The 25,658-nt window shown below is 41.4% G+C and overlaps 2 protein-coding genes and 1 pseudogene across 2 annotated transcripts; all 3 read right to left on the minus strand.

Annotated features, from left to right (window-relative positions):
* Positions 1 to 1,750: 1,750 nt before the first annotated feature.
* On the minus strand, positions 1,751 to 2,787 carry LOC117080807 (olfactory receptor 2AT4-like). Its single transcript, XM_033206108.1, has one exon. It carries the CDS (start codon positions 2,730 to 2,732, stop codon positions 1,791 to 1,793), a length of 942 nt encoding a protein of 313 aa, XP_033061999.1. The 5' UTR covers positions 2,733 to 2,787; the 3' UTR covers positions 1,751 to 1,790.
* A 1,559-nt stretch (positions 2,788 to 4,346) lies between these two features.
* On the minus strand, positions 4,347 to 14,502 carry LOC117081339 (annotated as a pseudogene).
* Positions 14,503 to 21,904: 7,402 nt separating this feature from the next.
* LOC117080806 (olfactory receptor 2AT4-like) lies at positions 21,905 to 22,856 on the minus strand. The gene is given in 3 exon segments (XM_033206107.1): positions 21,905 to 22,518; positions 22,521 to 22,667; positions 22,670 to 22,856. Coding segments are annotated over 3 exon segments (948 nt in total).
* Between the last annotated feature and the right edge of the window lie 2,802 nt (positions 22,857 to 25,658).

Raw genomic sequence — 25,658 nt, forward strand, 5'->3', positions numbered from 1 at the left:
GCAATTTTTTCTTGGGAAATACGGACAGACTACCAATTAGCAGGTATAGCTACAAGTGAAAAACATTGTTGTTGCTATGACTTCATGTCTACTCGTGATAAATGTTTAGGAGAAACCACAGGAAAATACTGAGTGAGGGTAGAACTAGCCTGAGATTCCATAGCACTACCATTCACTTAACATGTGATTCTTTGTTTATCTAGAAGGGGAGCTGAAGATGAAAAGATGTCATGATCTGGGGACACAGCAAACCAAAGCCCTGACCTGAAACTGAAATTGGTACCAGAAGGGAGGTTCTGAACAGATAAACCCCAGACAGAACTTTGGTAGTAACACAGGAGTACTTTGGGAATTGTTTATTGGGTGGTGGTGGAGTCGACAGTAAAAAAATTTCCCCTCTACGTCCTTAGGTTAAATTCTGATAGTGCATGGAACTCTAGGGCAAGGCGACTTATTAGGCTACCTCCTTTAGACCTTGAGGATGTGGTCCCACTGACATTTAGACATCAGTTTCAAGGAGTTGGAAATAAATGTCTTGCAAAATTAGTAATGTTTAGATAAAAGAACATGAATCCCAATCCCAGCTGCCCAGGGTCAGTAAACAAGGAAACTCAGAGCCTTCATATCACCCTGTTTTGGGAAGCCCTTTCTGACCATAGCAGGATCTCTGATATCACAGAAAGCTGAGTCCAGGAACAAATCATATCCTTTGTTGAATTGCACCCATTGAGGTCCCATTTACATTGGGTCTTATGCAATGGGAGAATGGTTAACAATATTGCCTTGATTGACAAAAACTGGGACTCTAGAAATTGGAATGAGGCTATCTGTGAAGAGCCAACAATGAGGATATTTGTCACCTGGGTTCCCCCTTAACACTTTTCATTGTTCTACATGTCCCTCAATGGACAAACCTGACAGGTCTTCAAGAGGAAATTTGCCATAGGAGAAGGGAATAACGAGCCTGGGCTCGCCACTTGGGGCAGGAAGAGGAATATCTAGGACCATACTTTGAGAAAGGGTGGTGGCCCCAGGAACAGCATACCTCTGATAAGGAGAAACTTCTCCACTCAGCCACCCAGTGTCTCTACTTAGCCACCGTGGGAAACTATGGTGTGCTGAGAATTAAAATAACTACTGCTTTTTACCCAAACAGGTGTGCTAAGGGACACTGCTTGCCTGAGCATAAGCTGCGTGAGGGGCATGCTCTGCTTCTAGGACATCACACAGGTCTAGATAGCAGAGGCAAATTTCCTGTGTGACTGGTATTGAAAATCACTGGTGGCAGTGAATTTTCAAGCAACAAGGATTGAGATGTGAGCGTTTCAGAGTTTTTCTATTGAGGGATATTTCTATCTAAGTTGCTATTTCACCAAAAAGGGCAAGAATAATTCATATCCAATAGCCAGCAATGCTAGGGATTTTCAGAAACATCGACAGAAGAGATCCAAGGGAAAAGACAGAGTTTCTTGCTAATCAAATACTTGGAATCTCCAAGAATCAAAACTGTTTGAATTAATGGTAATGTGACCTCAATTATATTCACAGTCTTGTGAAATTTGGGGTTCACACCTTAAAATTGAATTTAAAAATCCTATTCTTTTTTTCTATGAATTAAGAAAAAAATTATTATTTGATTACAATGGAGGACTACCTAGGACTATATTTTGAGATTGAGTGTTCTGACTACTGGGCTTTCTAAATTTTCCATTTTTCCCCTCTATGTTATTGATGTTTATGAGAGAAGATGAAGTTATTTCTTTGAATCAGGGTTTCCTAGCATTCTTTGGCTACTGGGGACATGCAATCTTGGTGATGGCTGCTTTGACATCCTTGTTCCTCAGTGTGTAGATGACAGGGTTGAGAACGGGTGTGAGAATGGCAAATACCACATTGCTCATGATGTGGAAGTCGAGGGGCAGGTCAGCCCTGTAGGCCACATAGGCTAAGGCAATGGATGAGTAGTAGGTGCCCACCACTAGGAGGTGGGAGCTGCAGGTGGAGAAGGCTTTGGAGTGCCCTTCTTGGGAGTTGATACGAAGCACCGAGGTCAAGATGTGGGCACAGGAGAGAAGCACCAGGAGAAGGGGGAGGAAGGACACCACCATGGCGATGCAGAAGCCCATGAGGGTGTGGGGGGTAATGTCAGAGCAGGAGGCCTGGACCACAGCCAAGTGGTCGCAGAAGCAGTGGTAGATGCGGGCAATGCTGTCAAATGCCATCTGGGAGGTCTGTACCACTGTTGGGATGTGCAGGAGGAGGGCAGTGAGCCAGGCACTGGTTGCCAAGACAGCGTTGGTCTGTGGGGTCATGAGGACAGGGTAGTGCAGTGGGCGGCAGATAGCCACATAGCGGTCATAGGCCATGACCACCAGGATGAAGGCTTCTGAGCAGGAGAAGCTGTGGAACAGGTACATCTGCAGGAAGCAGGCAGGGAAGCTGAGGAAGCGGTCCCCAAGCAAGAATAGGGACAGCATCTTGGGGACAGTGGTTGTGGTGACAAGAATGTCCAAGGTGGAGAGGTTGATTAGGAAGAAGTACATGGGCTTGTGGAGGCTGGGCTTTGCCACCACAGCCACCAGGATCAGGGCATTACCCATCAGGATAAGCATGTAGAGGAGGAGAAAGACAAAGAAAATAGGAAGGAAGAGGCATTTTGGCAGAGAGGGGATGCCCATAAGGTAGAAGATGATTGAGGAGTCCCCTGATCCATTACAGGTGATTGTTTCCATGGTGGGTTAAAGCTGGAGGCGCTGAAGTTGAGTACTGGGAACACCTGGGAACCAGGCCCATCTGGAAGCCAAAACAACCAGAGATTCTGTAAGGAGAATTACTAAATGATCACTGTATAATAAATAGATGATGGACTCCATCTTATCTCAAAATTCTTCATCCTATCCCAGAATTCTCTCTTTCCTTTTTAAATCAAGTATGGAAAAAGTACCTACAATATATAAATCAGGTGTTATTTGCTGGATATATAGTAGACAACTTAGTGGGGCTGAAGAAAGACATTAAGCAATGAATCACATAATTATTTAATTGTAATTGTGTTAAGTGCTTTGGAAGAACTTCTAGTGCACTTTAGCATGTTCCATATAATTATTTTGGGGATATCAGATCTCTCTTTTTTTTTTTTTTTTTTTGAGACGGAGTCTCGCTCTGTCGCCCAGGCTGGAGTGCAGTGGCCGGATCTCAGCTTACTGCAAGCTCTGCCTCCCGGGTTCCCGCCATTCTCCTGCCTCAGCTCCCGAGTAGCTGGGACTACAGGCGCCCACCACCTCGCCCGGCTAGCTTTTTGTATTTTTTTTTTAGTAGAGACGGGGTTTCACCATGTTAGCCAGGATGGTCTCGATCTCCTGACCTCGTGATCCGCCCGTCTCGGCCTCCCAAAGTGCTGGGATTACAGGCTTGAGCCACCACGCCCGGCCCAGATCTCTTAAACCAGAACACCAAGTTCATTTTTCTTTTGGCATTTGCTTTAAGTTTTTTTAAAATGGCATCTTTGTTACCACATTGAATAGGGAGGGCTGATGTCTCCCAGGTTTACTGCAACATGCTGTCTTTCCATCATAATTATTAACTAGGGAATGGCTCCTTTCTCTCTTGTTTGCTTGGTGCAGTGGTTCTGCTGTTTCCATCTAAGCTGAGTTCTCTCTATCCTGTCTCTGACTGTGGGGCTCTTTGTTATGTTACAGTGAAGGGAGTGACACTGGAATGCTCTTGGTAGGAAGAAGCATTCCAGACTGGGTTCCTGATAATGGCTTCTTCCACAGCTGGGCAACAACAGAGAATCCAAGACAGTCTCTGTAACTCCTTTGAGCTTCCCTCCCTGCTGGCTGCTGCAGCTCAGCTGTGCTCCTGTTTGACCACTGCATTCCCACTACCCAGCAGGCTTCTCTGCTTCTTTGCTAGTCAGAAAGTGTCACGGTAACCTGGGAAAACTTGGGAGGCGTAACTGATAGAAAAGAACCACCTGGAAATCTGTTTGTAGTAGCTGCTCCGAGTCAAAAGAACCCCTTTTGGAACCAGGAATGACTGCTTCAACCCACAGACATGGGGATTTTGAGCTGAAGGAAAGTACTGATTCACCCTCTACTTTAGGCTTGTCTCTTGCGCTAAAGGACCCCCGGCACAAGTCTTTGTTGATGTTTGTATTACTGTCTCATTAATCCCAATGATTCAGGAGCAGTTTCCACTATTTTTCCCGAGTCACTTCTAATTTCCCATTCCTCTAATGAAATATCTCTCATGGATAAAATCACTAATGTAAAAAATGGAAAAGATGTTTATTTTCAAGTCCAAATAATTTATCCCCCATAGTCCAGAGGCTGCTCACAGAAAGGCTAGGGGCTTTCCCGGGTGCCACGGACAGCTGGCTGCAGAGCCAGAAACACTGCCAGGACAGGGTTCTTTCTTCTATACATGTTTCCTGAAGAATATAGAAGTCCAAGTTTCCAAGGGGAAGTCTTTTAAGACAAAGGTTTCTATTTCCCTTTTTTGTTTTCTAGTTGATAACATCAAACAAAACTAAATTTCAAATTTTCCTCTGGGTTTTTATACGGTAGGTACTAAATCACTGTCTAGCAATGCAAATGCTCCTTTAAAATAATGTCGCAAGACCTGGCAAGAGTGAACTTGCTTTGTCCCAAGTTGAGAAGGTTATCCCTCAGTTAACCAGAACCCTGTCCCAACAGATTCAGTAGCTAGGTTTTCCTCATACCCAAAGCGGGCAACTGCACTTCCCTGGACATTGCTGCACTCAGAGAGTGAGTCATGGGCTGACTGTCCCCACGTTAGGCTGAGTTGGGGGTCTGAGGGACAGAAACTCAGAAGGTCAAAGCTAGAGGGGCCCTTGGAGGCCATGCAGTCCAGCTGCCCCTCCTTCTCTCTCCTGTATCCACTGCTTTGCAGAAGGAGACATGGATGCTGAGACCCCCTGGTGGAGAGACAGCCTGAGGCTTTTCACAGCCAGGTGGTGCTGGACTAGCCAACAGGCAGACCAGGCTTGGGTCACCAGCAAAGCAGAGGCATCAAAAATACTTCCTGAGAGATTTTAATATGTATTATTTCAAAGCACCATTCAACTAGCCCATCATAGGAAATATCAGAATTTGGCTGGACTTTCTGTACAATTTAGAGTTATTTTATTTTGAATTACTTGCTATCTCTAAGTAATGCAGCCCTGTGCTTAGGGCTAAAAGGACACTGTTTCCCAGGGCACAGAACTTGTCCAGCAGACCTTTCCAGTTAGGTTTGTCTATGAGTCAGTTACAGTGCTGGTGAGGGAGAGAGAAGGACAGAAAAAATGATCACCCGAATGTCATCCTGCACTTTCTATACATCATCTCTCCCCATCAGACAGCCCTGCAAGGAAGTGCTTATGCCCCTTCAACTAGTGAAGAAACTGAGGTTCAGAGAAGGCCAGGCTCTCCTTCAGGGTCACAGCTGGTGAGGGGTGAGAGCACAGGCTGCACCTGGAGCCTGGCAGCCCACAGTCCTGCCTCCCGGGCCAGCTCTGACACTCTCTGTGACTGTAGTCTTGATTTTCTCATCCATACAGTGAGGGGTTTGAGGAAATCATCTCTGAGAGGTTTCCAATTCAATGAGCCATTTTCTGAGTGTCCCTCTGCGTTTTGCAGAGTGGGGGTTCAGGACAGATGTCACATGACTCACGCCTCTAAGGGAGAGGATGAGGGCTCTCGCACTGAGGGAACACCGCAGCAGAACCGGGTTCTTGACCTTCATTATGTCATGTGCACCTTAGTGGTTATGTGTGTGGGCTCAGGAGTCAATCCCTGCTTCTAACTCCAGCTGTGTGACATTGAGCAAGTCACTTTCCCCTCTCTGAGCCTTTTGCCCCTGATCTGTGACCTCATGGGGTTTTCTTTATGTAGAGAATGCTTAGATATGCTTACAAAGAGCCCGGAACATGGAAGAGCACAAAGTTTGCTAGTGTTTCCAGTGGTTCCTGCTGTCATCAGCCTTTTCTCCCTGCAGGAAGGCCTTGGTCAAGAAGATTTGAATCCTGTCTGTGAGTGCATCCATTGCCCAGGCCTGCCAGGATATCTGGCCAAAGGTTTCACAGCCCAGGCATGCACCTGGATCCCAGGCACCTTCCAACCTGGATCCTGGGTGCCTGCTCTGTGCATACTAAATCTGCCTTCCTGACCTCTGGCCCAGGTTTGTAGTCCCTGGACACCCTGTCCCCGTCTTCCCATCCCAGATTTCTCTGCCTATCTCTGGGCACTCCATCTCCAGCAATGTTCACCTGTTGAGCCTGCTGCACACTGGTATCTCCTGTGTTCCTCCATGTGAGACCTTGGAGGAGGTGGCAGGCTAGGGCTGAGCCATGACTCATTAAACCCTCAGGCCCCTCTTTTCTGGCAGGCCTCCTGGGGTGCTTTCTCTCAATGGTGCTTCCATGGCACGCCACACTCACCATCCCTCAGGGATCAACTCCCTGGCATCTTCTTCAGCTTGTATGTGATAGAAGTAGTATTTAGGCCGGGCGCGGTGGCTCAAGCCTGTAATCCCAGCACTTTGGGAGGCCGAGATGGGCGGATCACAAGGTCAGGAGATCGAGACCATCGTGGATAACCCGGTGAAACTCCATCTCTACTAAAAAATACAAAAAACTAGCCGGGTGAGGTAGCGGGCGCCTGTAGTCCCAGCTACTCGGGAGGCTGAGGCAGGAGAATGGTGTAAACCCGAAAGGCGGAGCTTGCAGTGAGCCGAGATCCGGCCACTGCACTCCAGTTTGGGCGACAGAGCGAGACTCCGTCTCAAAAAAAGAAACAAAAAGAAGTAGTATTTGTCCCTGGGCTTTGCAAATAATAACAAGATCATTATTAACAGCCCTCAAGGGCCCAAAACTTTAAACCAATGGTGTAGCCTTTATTCTCATTATCCTCTCTTATCCTCACAATAGCAGAGAAGGCAGGAATTAACAATAGGGTATACAGTAAGTCCAAGAGAAAGAAAACGAGGTCTAGGAAGTGAAACAGCTGGTCCATTTTAACATTGATGGCTAGAGGAAGAGCTGGAATTTAGACCTAGGGCTTTATTCCCTGCCTAGTGCCTTGACTGCTGCAACAGAAGTATATAATAATCAAGAAGATGGGGCCTGGAGCTATTAAATATTAAAGATCCTCCTTTATTGGTTTGCTGGTTTTCCACTTACTTTTCTAAATGTACACAGAAGTGCTAATATGCACTTCAGAGAAGGGCTTGGTTCCAGAAATACCTCCTCTTCCTCCCATTACATAGTCACAACCCTGTTTTCTCTTTCTAATCAGATGTATTCGTTGTACCCTTCTTTGCCAGTTAATTCAGTGGCATGGGGAGACCCAAAAGTTCAGGTGGCAATCTCTGCTTCCAGTTCAATGAAATGATTATTTCACTCCTGGTAGATCTATTCCATGCTTAGGAACTAAAATACATAAACTGGCAGAATCCAAAGTTAGGGAGGCGGAAGCACATACTTTGATTCTCCTTTTTTATTTTTTTTCCCCCAATTCCCTTTCAGGTTCTATGTATTTTAGAACTGGGTTCTTAGGGGCAATAAGAGGAAGCACTCCCACTTCCTACCTTGGTTCTCAGACCTGTGTATTCTGGCTAGACAGGAAACTGCTCTATATATTGGATACTGGTTACAAGTATGTATTTCAGCTTACAAGACAGCACCCAAGCCCTGAGGTATTATCATTCAGCCAACACCCAAAACTGAGTCCCAATAAGTTATTCCTCTAGTCTAGCAGGCCGCCTGCTTCTGAGTGATGGGCTGCATTGTAAGATCAGCGATTCCATGGGCATGAGACTTACTGCTTCACTTCTTTTGCCATAAAATTGATTTTTTTTTTGTCAAAAACATGGCCATATGGGATAGTATCATGATGAATAAGGCATTTATTAAATCTACAGAAAATGATAACAGAAGAAACATTGTGAGTAAGAAAGGCAAATTCATATCCAGTATAAGTTTCTATTCCAATAAAGATAAACCACTGCCCCATCAATGATGGAAGGGATCTAGTGTGTTCATCCTGTCACCCATAGCTGGCCAGTTTCCTTGGCCAATGGTTCATATCATAGACTCCGTGTTGATCTTTGTTGCTGACATATTGGATATATAGCAGAAGCTAAGCCAGACCAGCCTTTATGAATCCATGCACAACTTCATTCCTTGTCACTGTGCCTTTTGTTCATGAATCTATTGAGCAAACACTGAAGCATCTAGGAAAGAGAGTCTAACTGATTTTCATGGATGGATCATCTTGTCTACCTGATTTTGCCTACTCTTATTGATTTTGAAGAGCTTTTTCTGCCATGATACCCTCTGGTAAATAGTCACATGGCACACAAATATCTTCACAATCTGTACCCATTCTTAGAGGTCTACCACCTTAAATCTTCTCCATACCTCTTCTCCACCAATCTTCTTTCTAAGTACTTGAATGTCCCAGCAAAACCATTAGCATTTGCCCATACTCTGTTATGGATCCATACCTCTTTCCATTTCACTTTTCAGGTGAGATGAACTTACCAGGGTGAAAAAACAGATGCACTGCCAAAGGTTCTGCCTACTGGCAGGATTTACCTTGTTGGCGATCCTTTGGGGCCCTCCTAAATGGGGCTGCAATGCAGCAGCAGTCCACTCAGGTGGCCCCAGCATATTTTGAAGAAATATTTGTAAACCAGGTTTGAATGTTTTTATTCGTCAGGGAATTGGTTATAGGGAACTTCCCATGAGATCATATATTAGAGTTGATGGAAAGTTGCCAACACAGCAAGACTGGGTGTCATGGGAGTGTGAGCTGCCTACTCACTCAATTTAATAGCTCCTTCGAGATCTGCTTGAGCCTAATAGAATAACATTTATTACTTCCATTTGAAGAAGGGATGTTTCTGTACATGTTCAATTTTATATTTGGTTTGTTCAAATTAATATCCAACTCATAAGGAACAGCATGGGACTCATATTCATTCAGTGTTCCCCAGTCAGCCATTCAGTCTGCTCCAGGGCCAGGCACTATTTTTCAGAAGGAGAATAGTTAACTACAGAAAAAAGCACGAATTTGCTCTAAAATTCAAGTGGGCTGTGCTGTGATTCAATAGTGTATTTTACCTCAAAAATTCAAAGGGAGCCAGGCATGGTGACTCATGCCTGTAATCCCAGCACTTTGGGAGGCCGAGGTGGGTGGATCACTTGAAGTCAGGAGTTCGAGACCAGCCTGACCAACATGGTGAAACCATGTCCCTACTAAAAAAATAAAAAATTAGCCAGGCATGGTGGCACACACCTGTAATCCCAGCTACTTGGGAGACTGAGGCAGGAGAATCACTTGAAGCCAGGAAGCAGAGGTTGCAGTGAGCCAAGATTGTGCCATTGCACTCCAGCCTGGGCAACAAGAGTGAAATTTCATCTCAAAAAAAAAAAAAAGAAAAGAAAAGAAAAGAAAATTCAAAGGGGACTTTTAAGTTTTGAGTATGACAGTGTGGCTTGTCTGGGACTAAGCTTTCTGCCAAAAACAACTGTAAAAGCTGGACAATATGTAAAACAATGGTCTGAAGACCTCAGAGAGCCACCAATGGCAGGTCTTGAAGGACTGCAGTCCGTGAGAGGGGAGTCACATGAGGCTAGTTCCACCTGACTCCAATTTTTTATCCTAAGGTATTTCCCAGCTTGCAGGATGGCAAAGTAGAGCCCAATTAGGAAACACAAGCCCCACTGTTTGGAGTTTAGGTTACCAAAGTGACTGGAACTTAAGAAGCAAATTCTAGGAGAGGATGACAGTGCAGAGAAGGAACACCAGAACCTGTGTACAGATTACCTCTTGTCATTGACCAACTCCTAAGGTGCGCATATGCAGGGAAAGACTCAAAGAACCCAGAAGAATACAGCATCTGGGAAGCCAGAGAGCTTCAGAAAGACTGTAATAGCCACATGATGTTGGAGATTCAGTGGTTGGAGTTTAGCTCCATGCAAATGGAGGGGCCATTGTAAGCACCCCAGAATTTCAGTTGAGACCCTGGAAATTCCAGGCTTTAGAATTACGGCTAAACCCTAAAAGTAATAGCAAAATTGAAATAAACATGACATAATATAGCCTAAAACCAAGCCACAACAAGGCAATCCATTAGTACTCTTTGCTAGAAAAATATAACTCTTTCTGGAAAAAACTGATTAATCCAGAGCTTTAAATTTTAAAAATTTTTGACATCAGGTAACCAATAAAAAAATATGAGTCATGGTTAAAACAAAATAAAATGAAAGATCAAATGAACAAAAACAAGAGGAGAAAAAGAGAGTAGAAGCAAATACACAGATAATTCAGATACAGTTATCGGGCAGGGACCTTAAAATAACTATGATTAATAAATATATTACAAAAAAGAGGAAAAGATAAATAAAATATGAGAAATGGAGAATTAAAGAGAGAACTAGAATCTATAGAAAGATGAATAAGGCCGGGTACGGTGGCTCACACCCAAAATCCCAGCACTTTGGGAGGCCAAGGTGGGCGGAGCACCTGAGGTCAGGAGTTAGAGACCAGCCTGACCAACATGGAGAAACCCTGTCTCTACTAAAAATACAAAAATTAGCTAGGCGTGGTGGCATGTGCCTGTAATCCCAGTTACTCAGGAGGCTGAGGCAGGAGAATCACTTGAACCCAGGTGGCAGAGGTTGCAATGAGCTGAGATGGCACCATTGCACTCCAGCCTGGGCAACAAGAGCGAAACTCTGTCTCAAAAAAAAATTTTTTTTTAAAGAAAAAAGACTACATATGCCTCCACATCCAGAAAAAAATGCACATTTTTATTACTGAGCCCCCTGACATATGTAATGCTTCCCCCCACATATCTTTGGCTTTATACTCTTTGATTGTCTTTCAATGTGTCAGTAATTTTATAAAATAATTATTTAGCAAAGAAAATAGAAATATAACTGGGCACGATGACCCATGCCTGTAATTCCAGCACTTTGGGAGGCAGAGGTGGGTGAATCATCTGAGGTTGGGAGTTTAAGACCAGCCCGACTAACATGGCAAACCCTCATCTCTACTAAAAATGCAAAAATTAGCTGGGTGTGGTGGCATGACCTGTAGTCCCAGCTACCAGGGAGGCTGAGACATGAGAATCGCTTAAACCCAGGAGGCAGAGGTTGCAGTGAGCAGAGATCTCACCACTGCAACTCCAGCCTGGGCAACAGTGTGAGACTCTGTCTCAAAAAAAAAAAAAAAAGAAAAGAAAAGAAGAAAAGAGAAATATAATTCAGCTGTTCCTATCAGCATGGTTGCTTGATAATTATTATTTTTTTAATTAAAATACTGAATTTTATTTCACATGTATATTTTTGTCTCCCCACCATTTCCATGTCTGACCACCACTACTACTATGTCCTATCATAACATTCCATACATACTTAAAACCAAGCAAAGGGTGGAGTTCCATCTTTAAAAACTAAACAGGCATTTTGGACAAAACATTCTTGGCAATGGAACCTGGACAACATTTATCAAACACAGCAGGGAAAGTTCTCATTCTGCATCATAAAAAGGACAGTCAGATATCAACTGTTACAGAAATGAAATAAGACAGAGTCTCGCTCTTGTTGCCCAGGCTGGAGTGCAGTGGCACAATCTTGGCTCACTGCAACCTCTGTCTCATGGGTTAAAGCAAGTCTCCTACCTCAGCCTCCTGAGTAGCTGGGATTAAAGGCATGCACCACCATGCCCAGCTAATTTTTGTATTTTTAGTAGAGACTAGGTTTCACCATGTTGGCCAGGCTGGTCTTGAACTCCTGACCTCGTGATCCGCCTGCCTCAGCCTCCCAAAGTACTGGGATTACAGGCGTGAGCCACCGCGCCCGGCAACAAAAAATTTTTAACAAATTGCTTAAACTATTTTCTTCAAGAGACTGCCTCCACTGCCAGAGATCTTGAATAGCCTCCTGGCCAGTCATCTGGAAGCAATTCTTCACATAACTGATGAACTTGGCTTCAGCTTTGGGAAGAGAATCACCTTTTTCTATACTTGCTTGCATTTTTGCTTTAATGTCTTCTACAGAACTAGGTCCTTTTGGTGTTTTTAGGAGTTTTTTCCTGTTTTTTGTTAGTGTTGATGATGGTTTTGAGTCTTTTCCATTCTGATTTGACTTTTGTGCATTTTTGGCTGGAGTATCTTGTAGAGATTTCTTCACTGGTGCTTTTTCTTCAGTTTCCCCATCATCAGAATCATCATCATCCTCCTCTTCATCATCATCATCTTCTTCATCAGCAGCAAGTTTTACTTTTTTCTGTGGAATCTTGCTACCACTTCCAGGGGCAGACTGCTTTCTACATATACTCAGGAGTTTCACATCCTCCTCCTCTTCATCTTCTGACTCTGCATCTTCCTCCACAGCTACTAAGTGCTGCCCACTAGTATGTACTGGCCCTGAACCACACTTCAACCAAAAGGTGGTGTTATTACAAAGCCCCCAAGGAAAACCGTTGGCTGTACAGACATTTTCAAAGTTGCCAGTGTTACGTTAATTGGACTGTCTTCGCAATTCATTGCCTCTGCTTCAACAATGTGCAATTCTTCCTTTGCACCAGTCCCTAAACTGACCATTCTTAAAGATAACTGGGGCTCATTTTCATCATTATCCACCTTAAAGTGATAATCTTTGTTAGCCTTTAGTTCCCAACTGAAAAGATAGTTCTGGAGCCTCAGGGGGCTCATGTGTAGGTCCATCGAATCTGCCAACGAGTGGCAGCACGCCCTTAGGTGGGAGAGAAGGCAGACAGAGATAAACAACCACTGCTCAAGAGAACAGCTGCGCAGGATGGAATCACACCAGGGCGATAATTATTATTGATAGTTGGGATTAATAACACATGGGATTTCTGTGTTTTTTTTTTTTTTAATTTCCAACTTTTAAGTTCAGGGGTAAGTGTGCAGATGTGGAGGTTTGTTACATAGGTAAACAGGTGCCTTGGTGGTTTGCTGCACAGGTCATTCCATCATCTAGGTATTAAGTCCAGCATCTATTAGTTATTCTTCCCAGTGCTCTCCCTCCTCCCACCCCCCCAGCCTCTGACAGGCCTCAGTGTGTGTTGTTCCCCACCATGGGTCCATGAGTTCTTATCATTCAGCACCCATTTATAAGTGAGAACATGCGGTATTTGGTTTTCTGTTCCTGCGTTAGTTTGCTGAGGATAATGGCTTCCAGCTCCATCCATGTCCCTCCAAAGGACATGATCTCATTCCTTTTTATGACTGCATAGTATTCCATGGTGTATGAGTACCACATTTTCTTTATCTAGTCTATCATTGATGGGCATTTAGGTTGATTTACTGTGTTTGCTATTGTGAATGATGCTGCAATGGACATACACATGCATGTATCTTTATAATAGAATGATTTATATTCCTTTGGGTATATTCCCAGTAATGGCATTGCTGGGTCAAATGGTACTATTATGCCTCTAGGTCTTTGAGGAATCACCACACTGTCTTCCACACTGGTTGAACTAATCTACACTCTGATCAACAGTGTAAAAGTGTTTCTTTTTCTCTACCACCTTGCCAGCATCTGTTGTTTTTTGACATTTTAGTAATAGCCATTCTGATTGGTGTGAGGTAATATCTCATCATGGTTTTGATTGCATTCCTTTAAGGATCAATGATGTTGAGCTTTTTTTCATACATTTGTTGGCCACATGTATGTCTTCTTTCGTGAAGTATCTGTTCATGTCCTTTGCCCACTTTTTTCTTTTTTTTTTGAGACAGAGCCTCGCATTGTCGCCCAGGCTGGAGTGCAGTGGCATGATCTTGGCTCACTGCAGCCTCCGCCTCCCAGGTTCAAGCGATTCTTCTGCCTCAGCCTCCTGAATAGCTGGGACTGCAGGCGCCTGCCACCACACCCAGCTAATTTTTTGTATTTTTAGTAGAGACAGGGTTTCACCGTGTTAGCCAGGATGGTCTCCATCTCCTGACCTTGTGATCCACCCACCTTGGCCTCCCAAAGTGCTGGGATTACAGGCATGAGTCACCGTGCCCAGCCCACACCCGGCTAATTTTTTGTATTTTTAGTAGAGACGCGTTTCACTATGTTGGTCAGGCGACCTCGAACTCCTGCTTTGTCCACTTTTTAATGGGGTTATGATTTTCTTCAATGTATGCTATAATAAAAAGCATAATAAAAATTATCATGCTATAATAAAAGAAATAATTTTAATATTCTTTCATTTCCATGGTTACCTGACCTAGATTAGACAAATATTAGGGTTTTAACTTTCTTTTTGTTGTCAAAATCTGGTGTTGGCATACCTTTTCTCTAATTTGAACTGGTATTGCTTATGTTTGATACAGCATTAAGGAATTTGATGATTTTTGTTTTCACAATAATGAAATTAAATTCACAAAAATGAAATTAATTAATGTCATTTTTCAGAGAAATGATATTAAGTGCAATAATTTTATTTATCATAAAGATTTTGTACATCATTACAACATCATGTCATAATGTTATAATATGTATAAACATTAAAAATCAACTTTAAAAAACACAATCCCATTTGCAATAGCCACACACAAGCACAAGAAACCTAGGAATACACCTAACCAAAGAGGTGAAAGATCCCTACAAGAAGAACTCAAAACATTGCTGAAAAAAACAAAAAAGTGGACAAACATTCCATGCTCATGAATTGGAAGAATCAACATCATTAAAACGACCATACTGCCCAAAGCAATATACAGATTGAATGCTATTCCTATTGAACTACCAACATCATTTTTTCACAGAATTAGAAAAGGAAGCTATTCTTAAATTCGTATGGAACCAAAAAAGAGCCCAAATAGCCAAAGCAATCCTAAACAAAAAGAACAAAGCTGGAGGTATCGTTGTTACCTGACTTGAAACTCTAAGGCTACAGTAATCAAAACAGCATGATATTGGCATAAAAACAGACACATAGACCAATGGAACAGAATAGAGAACCCAGAAATAAAGCTGCACACCTACAGCCATATGATCTTCGACAAAGTCAGCAAAAATAAGTATGGGGAAAGGACTCCATCTTCAATAAATAGTGCTGGGATAGCTGGTTAGCCATATGCAGAAGAATGAAATTGTACCCCTACCTTTCACCATACACAAAAAATAACTCAAGATAGATTAAAGATTTAAATGTAAAGATCTCAAAGTATAAGAATCCTAGAAGGAAACCTAGGAAACACCATTCTAAATATTGGCCTTGGGAAAGAATTGATGACTAAGTCCTCAAAAACAATTGCAACAAAAGCAAAAATTGTCAAGTGGAACCTAATTAAACTAAAGGGTTTCTGGACAGCAAAATAAACTATCAAAAGAGTAAACAGACAACCTACGGAATGGGAGAAAATATTTGTAAACTGCTGGGCTCTGTGACTCACGCTTGTAATCCCAGAACTTTGGGAGGCGGAGGTGGAAGGATCCCTTGAGCTCAGGAGTTTGAGACAGTTGGGCAACGTAGAGAGACCCTGTCTCTACAGAAATTAGCCAGGTGTGGTGGCACATGCCTGTAGTTCCAGCTGCTCCGGAGACTGAGGTGGGAAGATTGCTTAGGCCCAGGAGGTCAAGGTTGCAGTGAACTGAGATCACGCCACTGCCTTCCGGCCTGGGCGACAGTATAAGACTGTCTCAAAAAAGGATGGTGGGGGAGGGGTGAGGAGAGAGAAGGAAAAGTAAGAAAGAAAAGAAAGAAAATATTCGCTCAAGCCTGTAATCCCAGCACTTTGGGAGGCCGAGACGGGCGGATCACGAGGTGGTCAGGAGATCGAGACCATCCTGGCTAATACGGTGAAACCCCGTCTCTACTAAAAATACAAAAACTAGCCGGGCGAGGTGGCGGGCGCCTGTAGTCCCAGCTACTTGGGAGGCTGAGGCAGGAGAATGGCGGAAACCCAGGAGGCGGAGCTTGCAGTGAGCTGAGATCTGGCCACTGCACTCCAGTCCGGGCGACAGAGCGAGACTCCGCCTCAAAAAAAAAAAAAAAAAGAAAATATTCGCAAACTATGTATCTGACAAAGGTCTAATATTCAGAATCTATAAGGAACTTAATTCAATAAGCAAAAACCAAATAATACCATTAAAAAGCGGACAAAACACATAAACAGACACTTCTCAAAAGAAGACATATAAGCAGCCAACAGACATGAAAAAATGCTCAACATCACTAATCATCAGAGAAGTTTAAATCAAAACCATGAGATATTATCTCACACCAGTCAGGATGACTATTACTAAAGTCAAAGAAGAACAGGTGCTGACTAGGCTGCAGAGAAAATGGAATGCTTACACATTGTTGGTGAACATGTAAATTAGTTCAGCCACTGTGGAAAGCAGTTTGGCAATTTCTCAAAGAACATAAAGTAGAGCTATCGTTTGACCCAGCAATCTCATTACTGGGTATAGATCCAAAAGAAAATAAATTATTCACCAGAAGACATATGCACTCATATGTTGATTGCTATTCACAATAGCAAAGACATGGATTCAATCTAGATGCCCATCAGCGGTGGACTGAATAAAGAAAATTGGTCCAAATATGGCCGGGCACAGTGGCTCACGCCTGTAGTCCTAGCACTTTGGGAGGCCGAGGCAGGTGGATCACCTGAGGTTGGGAGTTCGAGACCAGCCTGACCAACATAGAGAAACCCCATCTTTACTAAAAATACAAAATTAGCTAGGCATGGTGGCACATGCCTGTAATCCCAGCTACTTGGGAGGCTGAGGCAGGAGAATCGCTTGAACCTGGGAGGTGGAGATTGTAGTGAGCCGAGATCGTGCCATTGCACTCCAGCCTGGGCAACAAGGCAAAACTCTGTCTCAAAAAGAAAAAAAGAAAAAAGAAGAGGAAGAAAATTGGTATATATACACCATGAAATGCTACATAGCCATAAAAAAGAATGAAATCATGTCTTTTGCAGTAACGTGGATGCAGCTGGAGCCCATTATCCTAAGCTAATTAACACAGGATCAGAAAACCATGTACTGCATGTTCTCACTTATAAGTGGGAGCTAAACATTGGGTACTCATGACCATGAAGATGGCAACAATAGACACTGGGGACTAATAGAGGGTGGAGGGAGGGTAGTGAGATTTGGAAAACTGTTGGGTACTATGCTCACTATCTGGGTGACGGGATCATTCATACCCCAAACCTCAGCATCATGAAATTTACCTATGTCACAAACCTGCATGTGTACCCCCTGAATCTAAAAAGTGGAAATTTTCTTACAAACTGGTGAAATTGAAGGGAGAAATGGACAAATCCATAATTATTGTTAGAAACTTTAATATTTCCCTTTCAGGAATTGATCAAGCAGATAGAAAATCAGTTAAGATATAGAAGGCCTAAAGAGCAATATCAAACAATTAGACCTAATGGACATTTATAGAACACTCCACATAATAGCAGAATACACTTCCGAGAGTGCACAGAACATTCACCAAGATAGATCATATTTTAGGCCATTAAACAAAATATTTAAAAGAATAGAAAAGCTTTTTAAAGAATAGTAATCATACAAAGCATATTCTTGAACGATAAGGGGATTAAACTAGAGAATAGTAACAGAAAGTGATTGGGAAAATCTTCCAAATATTTTGAAATTAAATAAAAACACTTTGAAATAACCATGGGTCAATTAGGATGTTTAAAGGGAAATTTAAAATACATTTAGAATGAAATGAAAATAAAAATGCAACATATCAAAATTCGTGTGAAGTTGCTAATGTGGGAGCTATTGGGAAATGTACAGACTTCAACGCTTACACTGAAAAATAAAAGTCTTGGCCGGGCGCGGTGGCTCACGCCTGTAATCCCAGCACTTTGGGAGGCCGAGGCGGGTAGATCAGGAGGTCAGGAGACCGAGACCATCCTGGCTAACACGGTGAAACCCCCTCTCTACTAAAAATGCCACAAATTAACCAGGCGCGGCGGCTGGCGCCCGTAGTCCCAGCTACTTGGGAGGCTGAGGCAGGAGAATGGCGTGAACCTGGGAGGCGGAGCTTGCAGTGAGCCGAGATCGCGCCCCTGCACTCCAGCCTGGGCGACCGAGGGAGACTCCGTCTCAAAAGAAAAAAAAAAAAAAGAGAAAGAAAAAGAAAAGTCTCATATCAATGATCTAATCTCCCACGTCAAGAAACGATCAAATCAAACCCAAAATGTGTAGAGGAAAAAAATATAAAGATTAGAGGAAGAATCAATAAAATTGAAAGCAGGAAAACAATTAGAAGAAACAAACTAAATGCTGATTCTTTGAAAAATCAATAAATTGGTAAACTTAAAGCTAAACTAACCAAGAAAAAATAACAGAAAACACAAATTGCCAATATTAGGAATGAAAGAGTAGACATCACAGACATTAAAAGGATAATAAGGGAACAGTACAAACAACTCTGTTTATAAATTCTAAATTTGGACAAAATGGGCTAATAGCTTAAAAGGCAGAAATTATAAAGTTCATTCAAGAAGAAATAGATAATGGAAATTTTTCTGTATCTATTAAATAGTTAATTTTGTAGTTTAAAACTTCCTGTAAAAAAATTCTAGGCCCTGGAAATTTTACAGGCAAATTCTACCAAATATTTAAGGAAGAAATAGCACCAATTCTATACAATGTGTTTGAGAATGTGGAATAGACAGGAAAGCTTCCTAACTCATTTTATGAGGACAGCATTTATCTAATACCAAACCAGACAAAGAAATTACAAGAAAACTACACCCTGGTATCTCTCATAAATTTTGATGCAAAAATCCTAAACAAAATATTCACAAGTCAAATCTAGTAATATATAAAGGGAAAAATATGTCACAACCAAACGGGGTTCATCCCAGGAATGCAGTTTGTAATGAATAAAATTAAAGAGCTAAGTAAATGGAGAGATATATTCATGGATTGGAAGACTCAACATTGTTAAAATGTCAGTTGTCCCAAATTTAATCTATAGATTTAACATAGTCCCTCTCCTCCCCAAATCCCAGTAAGTTGGTTCTAAAATTTATATTAGAAAGCAAAGGAACTAGAATAACCAAACAATTATAAAAAAAATTAACAAAGTCGGAGGAGTCACATTATGGAATTTCAACACTAACTATAAAGCTACAGTATTCAAGACCATGTGGTATTGGTAAAGGATAGACATATGTATCAGTGGAACAGAATAGAGAGGCCCACAAATAGATACACACAAATATAATCAACTGATATTTGACAAAAGTGTAAATGCAACTTGATAAAGAATGGTTTATAACAAATGGTGCTGGAATTATTGGATGTTCATACGCAAAAAAAAAAAAAAAATCTCAACCTAAACTTCACACCTTATCCAAGAATTAACTCAAAATTGTTCATAGAATGAAATCAAAAATGGAAAACTTCTAGAAACTTTGTTTTCTATAGGGCAAAATCTGCATGACCTTTGGTTTGGTGATGAGTATTTAGGTATGTTATAAAACATCATAATCCATAAAGGAAAAATGATAAGTTAGACTTTATCAAAATCAAAAACCTTTGCTCTGCAAAGGACACTGTAAGAGAATTCAAAGACTAGTCATTGACTGGGGAAACTACTTGTATATCAAATATCTAATAGCAAATTTATACCTAGAATATATAAAGAACACTTGAAATTCAATGTTATGAAAACAAACAACCTGGATTAAAAAGCAGGCAAAGGATCTGAACACACTTCACCAAAAAAGATATATGGATAGAAAATGAGCACATGAAAGATGGTCAACACAATTAGTTATAGGGAAATGTAATTAAATTGAATTACAACCACAATAAGATACCACTACATAACTGTTAGAATGACATCCCCCACCAGAGTGGTTACATTTGTTACATTCAAGCCTACACTGATGCAGCATTATGACCCAAAGCCCATAGTATACTCTTGGTGTAGTACATTCTATGAGTCTTGACAAATATATAACATGTATCCACCACTGTAGTATCATACAGAATAGTTTCACTGTCCTAAAAGTCCTCTGTGTTCTGCCTATTAATCCCTCCCTTCTCCTAGTCCCTGGCAGCCCCTGAGCTTTTTACTGTCTTCATAGTTTTGCCTTTTCCAGAATTCCAGTTAGAATCATACAGTATGCAGCCTTTTTAGATTGGATTCTTTCACTTAGCCAAATTTACTATTGACTCTTCAAAAGTGTCAAGGTCATGAAAGACAAGGAAAGACCAATAAAACGTCAGGCAACCAAGAAGATATAATAAAATGCAACGTGGCATTCTGGATTGGATCCTGGAATGGAAAGAAGACGTTACGGGAAAACGGGAGAAATTTGAATAAAGTCTCTAGTACAATTAATAGTATGTATTTTACTAATGGTAACTTCTTACTTTTGATAAGTGTATCGTGGTTATGTAAGATGTTGACACAGAGGAAGTTGGGTGAAGGATATATGGGAACTCTCATATCTTTGGAACTCTCTGTAAATATAAAACCATGCATGGTAAAATAAAATGATAAAAATGGTTTTGGTTATAGAAATATGTAATTTACATCTAATATATATTAAAGGGGTAAAACTGTAATATGCATGTTTTTAAAACTCCTCTAGCTAGGAGTAGTGGTGCATGTGCTTGTGGCCCCAGCTACTCAGGGAGGTGAGGTGGGAGATCACTTGAGCCCTAGCGGTCAAGGCTGCAATGAGCTGAGATAGCACCACTGCACTCCAGCCTGGGTGACAGAGCAAGGCCTCTTCTCAAAACAAACAACAAACAAACAAAAACTCCTCAATGCAGTTTAAAATGTGATTTTTCTTGTCCTTTTAGTATACCCGTTTTAGGATGTATACTCAAAATATTGTTTAAAAGTCACTTATAGTAATTTTCTGTGTGGTCATGCCACTAACTTGAGAGACAGCCAGGGTCAAGTGCTTCTGTTTATTTTAAATTGAGGGAATTGTGGGGTTTTTCTTTCTGATTTCTTTGAACTGTGTAAAAATAATTACATATATCTAGTCTCGTTTCCATTCCGGTTCCGTCCCTTCCTGTTCCCTCCCTCTCCTTATAGATAACCATCTTTATGAGTTCGCATTTTCCCCCTAGTTTTTTCCTGAAATTTTAAGCAAACTATCTCCTTTCGTACAAAAACACTTTTCTGCAGCTTGCTTTTTTTCATTTAACACATATCCCAGAGATGATACCATATCAGTAGAGAGCTTCCTCATTTCCTTTTTATTACTGCATCATGCATTTTAACAGTTTATTCAATAAGTTCCCTGTAGTGATGAATACATAACCTAATGAATGATTGACAGTGACTCCTTGGGGGATAGATCCCTAGAAGTGATACTGCTGAGTCAAAGGGTAAATGCATATGTACTTTTGGTAGGTATTGTGGTAGTGTTATACCAATTTGTATCCTCACAAGCAAGTTATAAAAGTTCTGTTTTTCTACATGCATATTGTCAAAATATTGGATTTTTGCTAATCTAAGTGAAAAATAGCATTTCAGCACAATTTAAATTAGTATTCTTTTTATAAAGTGAAGACTCATTATTTAAAGGCCACCGCATTTTTTTGATGATTTGTCTACGCATATATTTGCCCATGTTTTTATTGAAATATTTATTTCAGTCTTCTACATTCTTTGTATAATATGAATATTTGCATTTCCCTGTGATATGTTTTTTATTTGTTTTTTTGACTTTGTTTATAAGAATTTTTTGCCATGAAAATTTTTTATTTTAGTAAAGGTTTCTTGAATTACTAAATAGCAAAATTGTATACAACAACTAGAGATTCCTATAAAAATTAACATTATTTCATTATTATGTATTGAGTCCTTATTCTGTGCTAAGCACTGTTATTTGGTGTCCTGGAAGCAGAATTAGCTGCATTTAAAGGTCAAATGCTCCTGTCACAGCTTAGGTCTTGAGACGTGATTTTGGTGATGGCTGCCCTCACATCCCTGTTTCTCAGAGTGTAAATGAGAGGGTTGAGAATTGGTGTGAGAATGGCATATATCACATTGCCCATGACGTGGAAGTCAAGGGACAGGTCAACCCTGTAAGCCACGTAGGCTATGGCAATAGATGAGTAGTAGGTGCCCACCACCAGGAGGTGGGAGCTGCAGGTGGAGAAGGCTTTTGCCCGTCCTTCTCGGGAACTGATACGAAGCACCGAGGCCGGGATGTGGGCATAGGAGAGAAGCACCAGGAGAAGGGGGAGGAAGGACACCACCATGGCGATGCAGAAGCCCATGAGGGTCTGGAGGGTGGTGTCAGAGCAGGAGGCCTGGACCACAGCCAGATGATCACAGAAGCAGTGGTAGATGTAGGCAATCCTGTTGTATGTTGTCTGGGAGGTCCTTACTACTGCTGGGATGGGCAGGAGGAGGGCAGTAAGCCAGGCACTGGCTGCCAAGGTGGCACTGGTCTGTGGGTTCATGAGGACAGGGTAGTGCAGTGAGTGGCAGATAGCCACATAGCGGTCATAGGCCATGACCACCAGGATGAAGATGTAAAACTTTGGAAGAGGTACATTTGCAGTAAGCAGGACGAAAAGCTGAGGAAGCGGTCCCCAAGCAAGAATAGGGACAGCATCTTGGGGACAGTTGTTGTGGTGAAAAGGATGTCCAAGGTGGAGAGATTGATCAGAAAGAAGTACAGGGCTTGTGGAGGCTGGGCTCTGCCACCACGGCCACCAGAACCAGGGCATTACCCATCAGGATGAGAAGGTAGAAGAGGAGGAAAATTAAAAACACAGGGAGGAAGAAGGTCTCTGGCAGAGAGGGGATGCCCACCAGATAGAAGACGGGTGAGCCATCCACTGATTCACTACAGGCTGTGGCATCCATGGTGAGACAGAGCTGGATTTCTCAGAGATGGGCAGCTGGAACATCTAGACACTGGAAACATCTGGAAACCATAGAAACAAAGGATTCTGGAGTGATAATTCTATAATGTTTACTCTGTCGGTAATATAAGCACAATTATTTACAACCAACTGTAGAGGACTGATGAGGGGCTATGGTATTGACTTTTACCATGTGAACCCAAAATTTGTCAAATATTGATTATTAATTAATTAATAAGCTACCAAATAGAAGTCTATACGCTTTGTTTAGGTGATGAAGTGATCAAAGCGAAGGAGGCAGGCAAAGTTCTTGTCTTCCCAGAGTTTATATTTTACTGGGAAAATCAAATCTAAACAGTTGATTGTTGAATTATAATGGTGAAAGTGCTTTGGAAAGGCTTCTGCTGATCTTCATCTAAGGTTCCATGCTGTGTGGTTTAGGCTGATGTCAGATCTCATAAATCAAGTCCTTAAGCTCATGTCTCTACTTTTGCACTCACTCAAAGTTCCACCATGTTCCACGGAGGGGCTCCTTTCTCCAAGGCTGTGTGTAATATGCAGCTGCTCACACTCTTATTAAGTTTCTTTCTTGTATGCCTTGAGTAGTGGTTCTTTCTGACTCCATTTAAGCTAGGTGTCTGGACTTCTGCTCCTGCATTGGATATCATAGACCATGATAGCCCAACACTTTCACTGCAACGACTAGGGAAACCTGGATAAATTACACAAATCACATTTTTAAACAAATTGAGAAATATGGGTGCCATAAGGATGTGATGAAGTCAAACTCCAATGGGTGGGGACCCTCCAAAGTTAACTAATGATCACCAGCTCTTTTGTTCTCCGGGAGTATTTGATTTGGGGACCATACTGTGGCTGAGACTTGGACGAGGCAGAGAGTCATATATGAGAGAAAGAGAAACCAGTAAGACTTGTGATAGTTAAAAAAGGATTAGCAAAACATATTGGAAATTTGAGGCACTCTAAATGCATAACAAGTTTTCCCTATGGGACATCTGAATTCTGGCTATGCAAAGGAGGCCAGAAAGCTGGGCTGAGGGCCTCTAAAAGACAAAACAAAATCTTCCATGATTCCCATGATGCTTAAGAGAATAGAGGAAGAGGGATTTCCTCACACACACACTGGTATTTCCTCTCAAAACATTTTACAAAGATTTGAAGCTATGTGTGTATGTAGCGGGCAGGGGGAAAGGAGGGATGGGGAATGCAGCTAACGAATTAAGCTCAAAACCACCAAAGGATAGATGCAAATCTCCCATACTCCTTTAGGGCTGAGGAGACAAGGATCAACCAGGCTATAAGCTCAAAACTCAGGAGGGTCATAACTTAAGAACAAGAACAAGCCAAAGTTGGACTAAATTTTACTAGAACTGAAACTCAGCCCTAACCTAACTCAAGCCTTAATTGGCTTTAGGTAGCCAGCCTACCTTACTCTACCTGCCTAACAAAGAAAAGGGAGGAATCTGTCTGATGACAGACATCATCTGGGGCCTCTATGAATCTAATATAAATAATGTTTGGTGCACAACATGAATTATTGCAAAAGGCAGGAAAATGTGACCAACAATCAAGAGGGAAAATACACAATAAAAGTTGACATACAGATGATCCCATTACCTGAGTTAGCAAACAAGGACTCTAGTATAACTATGTTTATATATTAAAGAAAATAGAGGAAATGTTCACAAAATGGATTTTAAAATGGACAATTTCAATAGAAAATTGGAATCTATTTTAAAAAGAATCAAGCAAACATTCTAGAACTGAAATATCCAATATTTGAAATAAAGAACTCACTGAATAGGTAAAATAACAAACTGGACACAACAGAAGATAGGATTAGAGACCTGGAAAATAGATCAGTAGAAGTAAATTTTACTTCGCTCAAAAAAGACAATAATAAATACAATACAAAGAGAATAAGAAAAGGCAGGAACCAGACTAGAAGATATTTTCCTATTTTCAATACATTTATCGAAGGCCATGTATCCAGTATATATAAAAACCTCGACAACCAGTAAGAAAAAGATAGATGACCTAATAGACAAATGGGCAAAAGACTTAAATAAGTGGGCACTTTACAAAAGAGAACGTCCAAATGGCCAATAAGCATATGAAAAAATTAGCTTTCTAGAAATGTAAATTAAAATACAGGATGTTAATAGTACATACTCACTAAAATGGCTAAACTTAAAAGGACTGCAAGTGTTGGTGAGATATGGAGTAACTGGTACCCTCATACATTGATGGTAACTAGTACAACCACTTTGGATAACAGTGTGGCAACAGCTTCTTAAACTTGTGACTCAGCAATTTCACATCAAGACATATAACCAAGAGGTAAGACAAGGTATTCAGCTATTTTTGTTTGTTCATTTGTTTTAGGTACTCAGGTGTAATAAAGCCCAAAACTATTTGGGATGAATAATATATAGATAACTATAGATATAAATACAAATCTATATAGAGATACAGCTAAAGATATAGCACATTTCTAGCAATCCAGAAAACTCCCTTGCACCAGATCCGATAAATTCCCCTACCCACAATGTAGCTATTGTTGTGGCTTCTGTCACCATTGGTTACATTTTTCTGTTTTTGATGTTCCTCTAAACGGCTTTTGTTAGGCTGGGCATGGTGGCTCACACCTGTAATCCCAATACTTTGGGAGGCTGAGGCAGGCAGATCATAGGAGTTTGAGACCAGCCTAGGCAACATGGCAAAACTCTGTCTCTACAAAAAAATTTAAAAATGAAAAATAAGATTAAAAAAAAAGATAAGG

The sequence above is a fragment of the Trachypithecus francoisi genome, unplaced genomic scaffold (genome assembly GCF_009764315.1).
Source record: "Trachypithecus francoisi isolate TF-2019V2 unplaced genomic scaffold, Tfra_2.0 Lachesis_group8, whole genome shotgun sequence".
NCBI lineage: Eukaryota > Metazoa > Chordata > Mammalia > Primates > Cercopithecidae > Trachypithecus > Trachypithecus francoisi.

Coding starts and splice junctions, on each gene's coding strand:
- LOC117080807 (XM_033206108.1), bottom strand. CDS start 2,732: ATGGAAACAATCACCTGTAATGGATCAGGGGACTCCTCAATCATCTTC.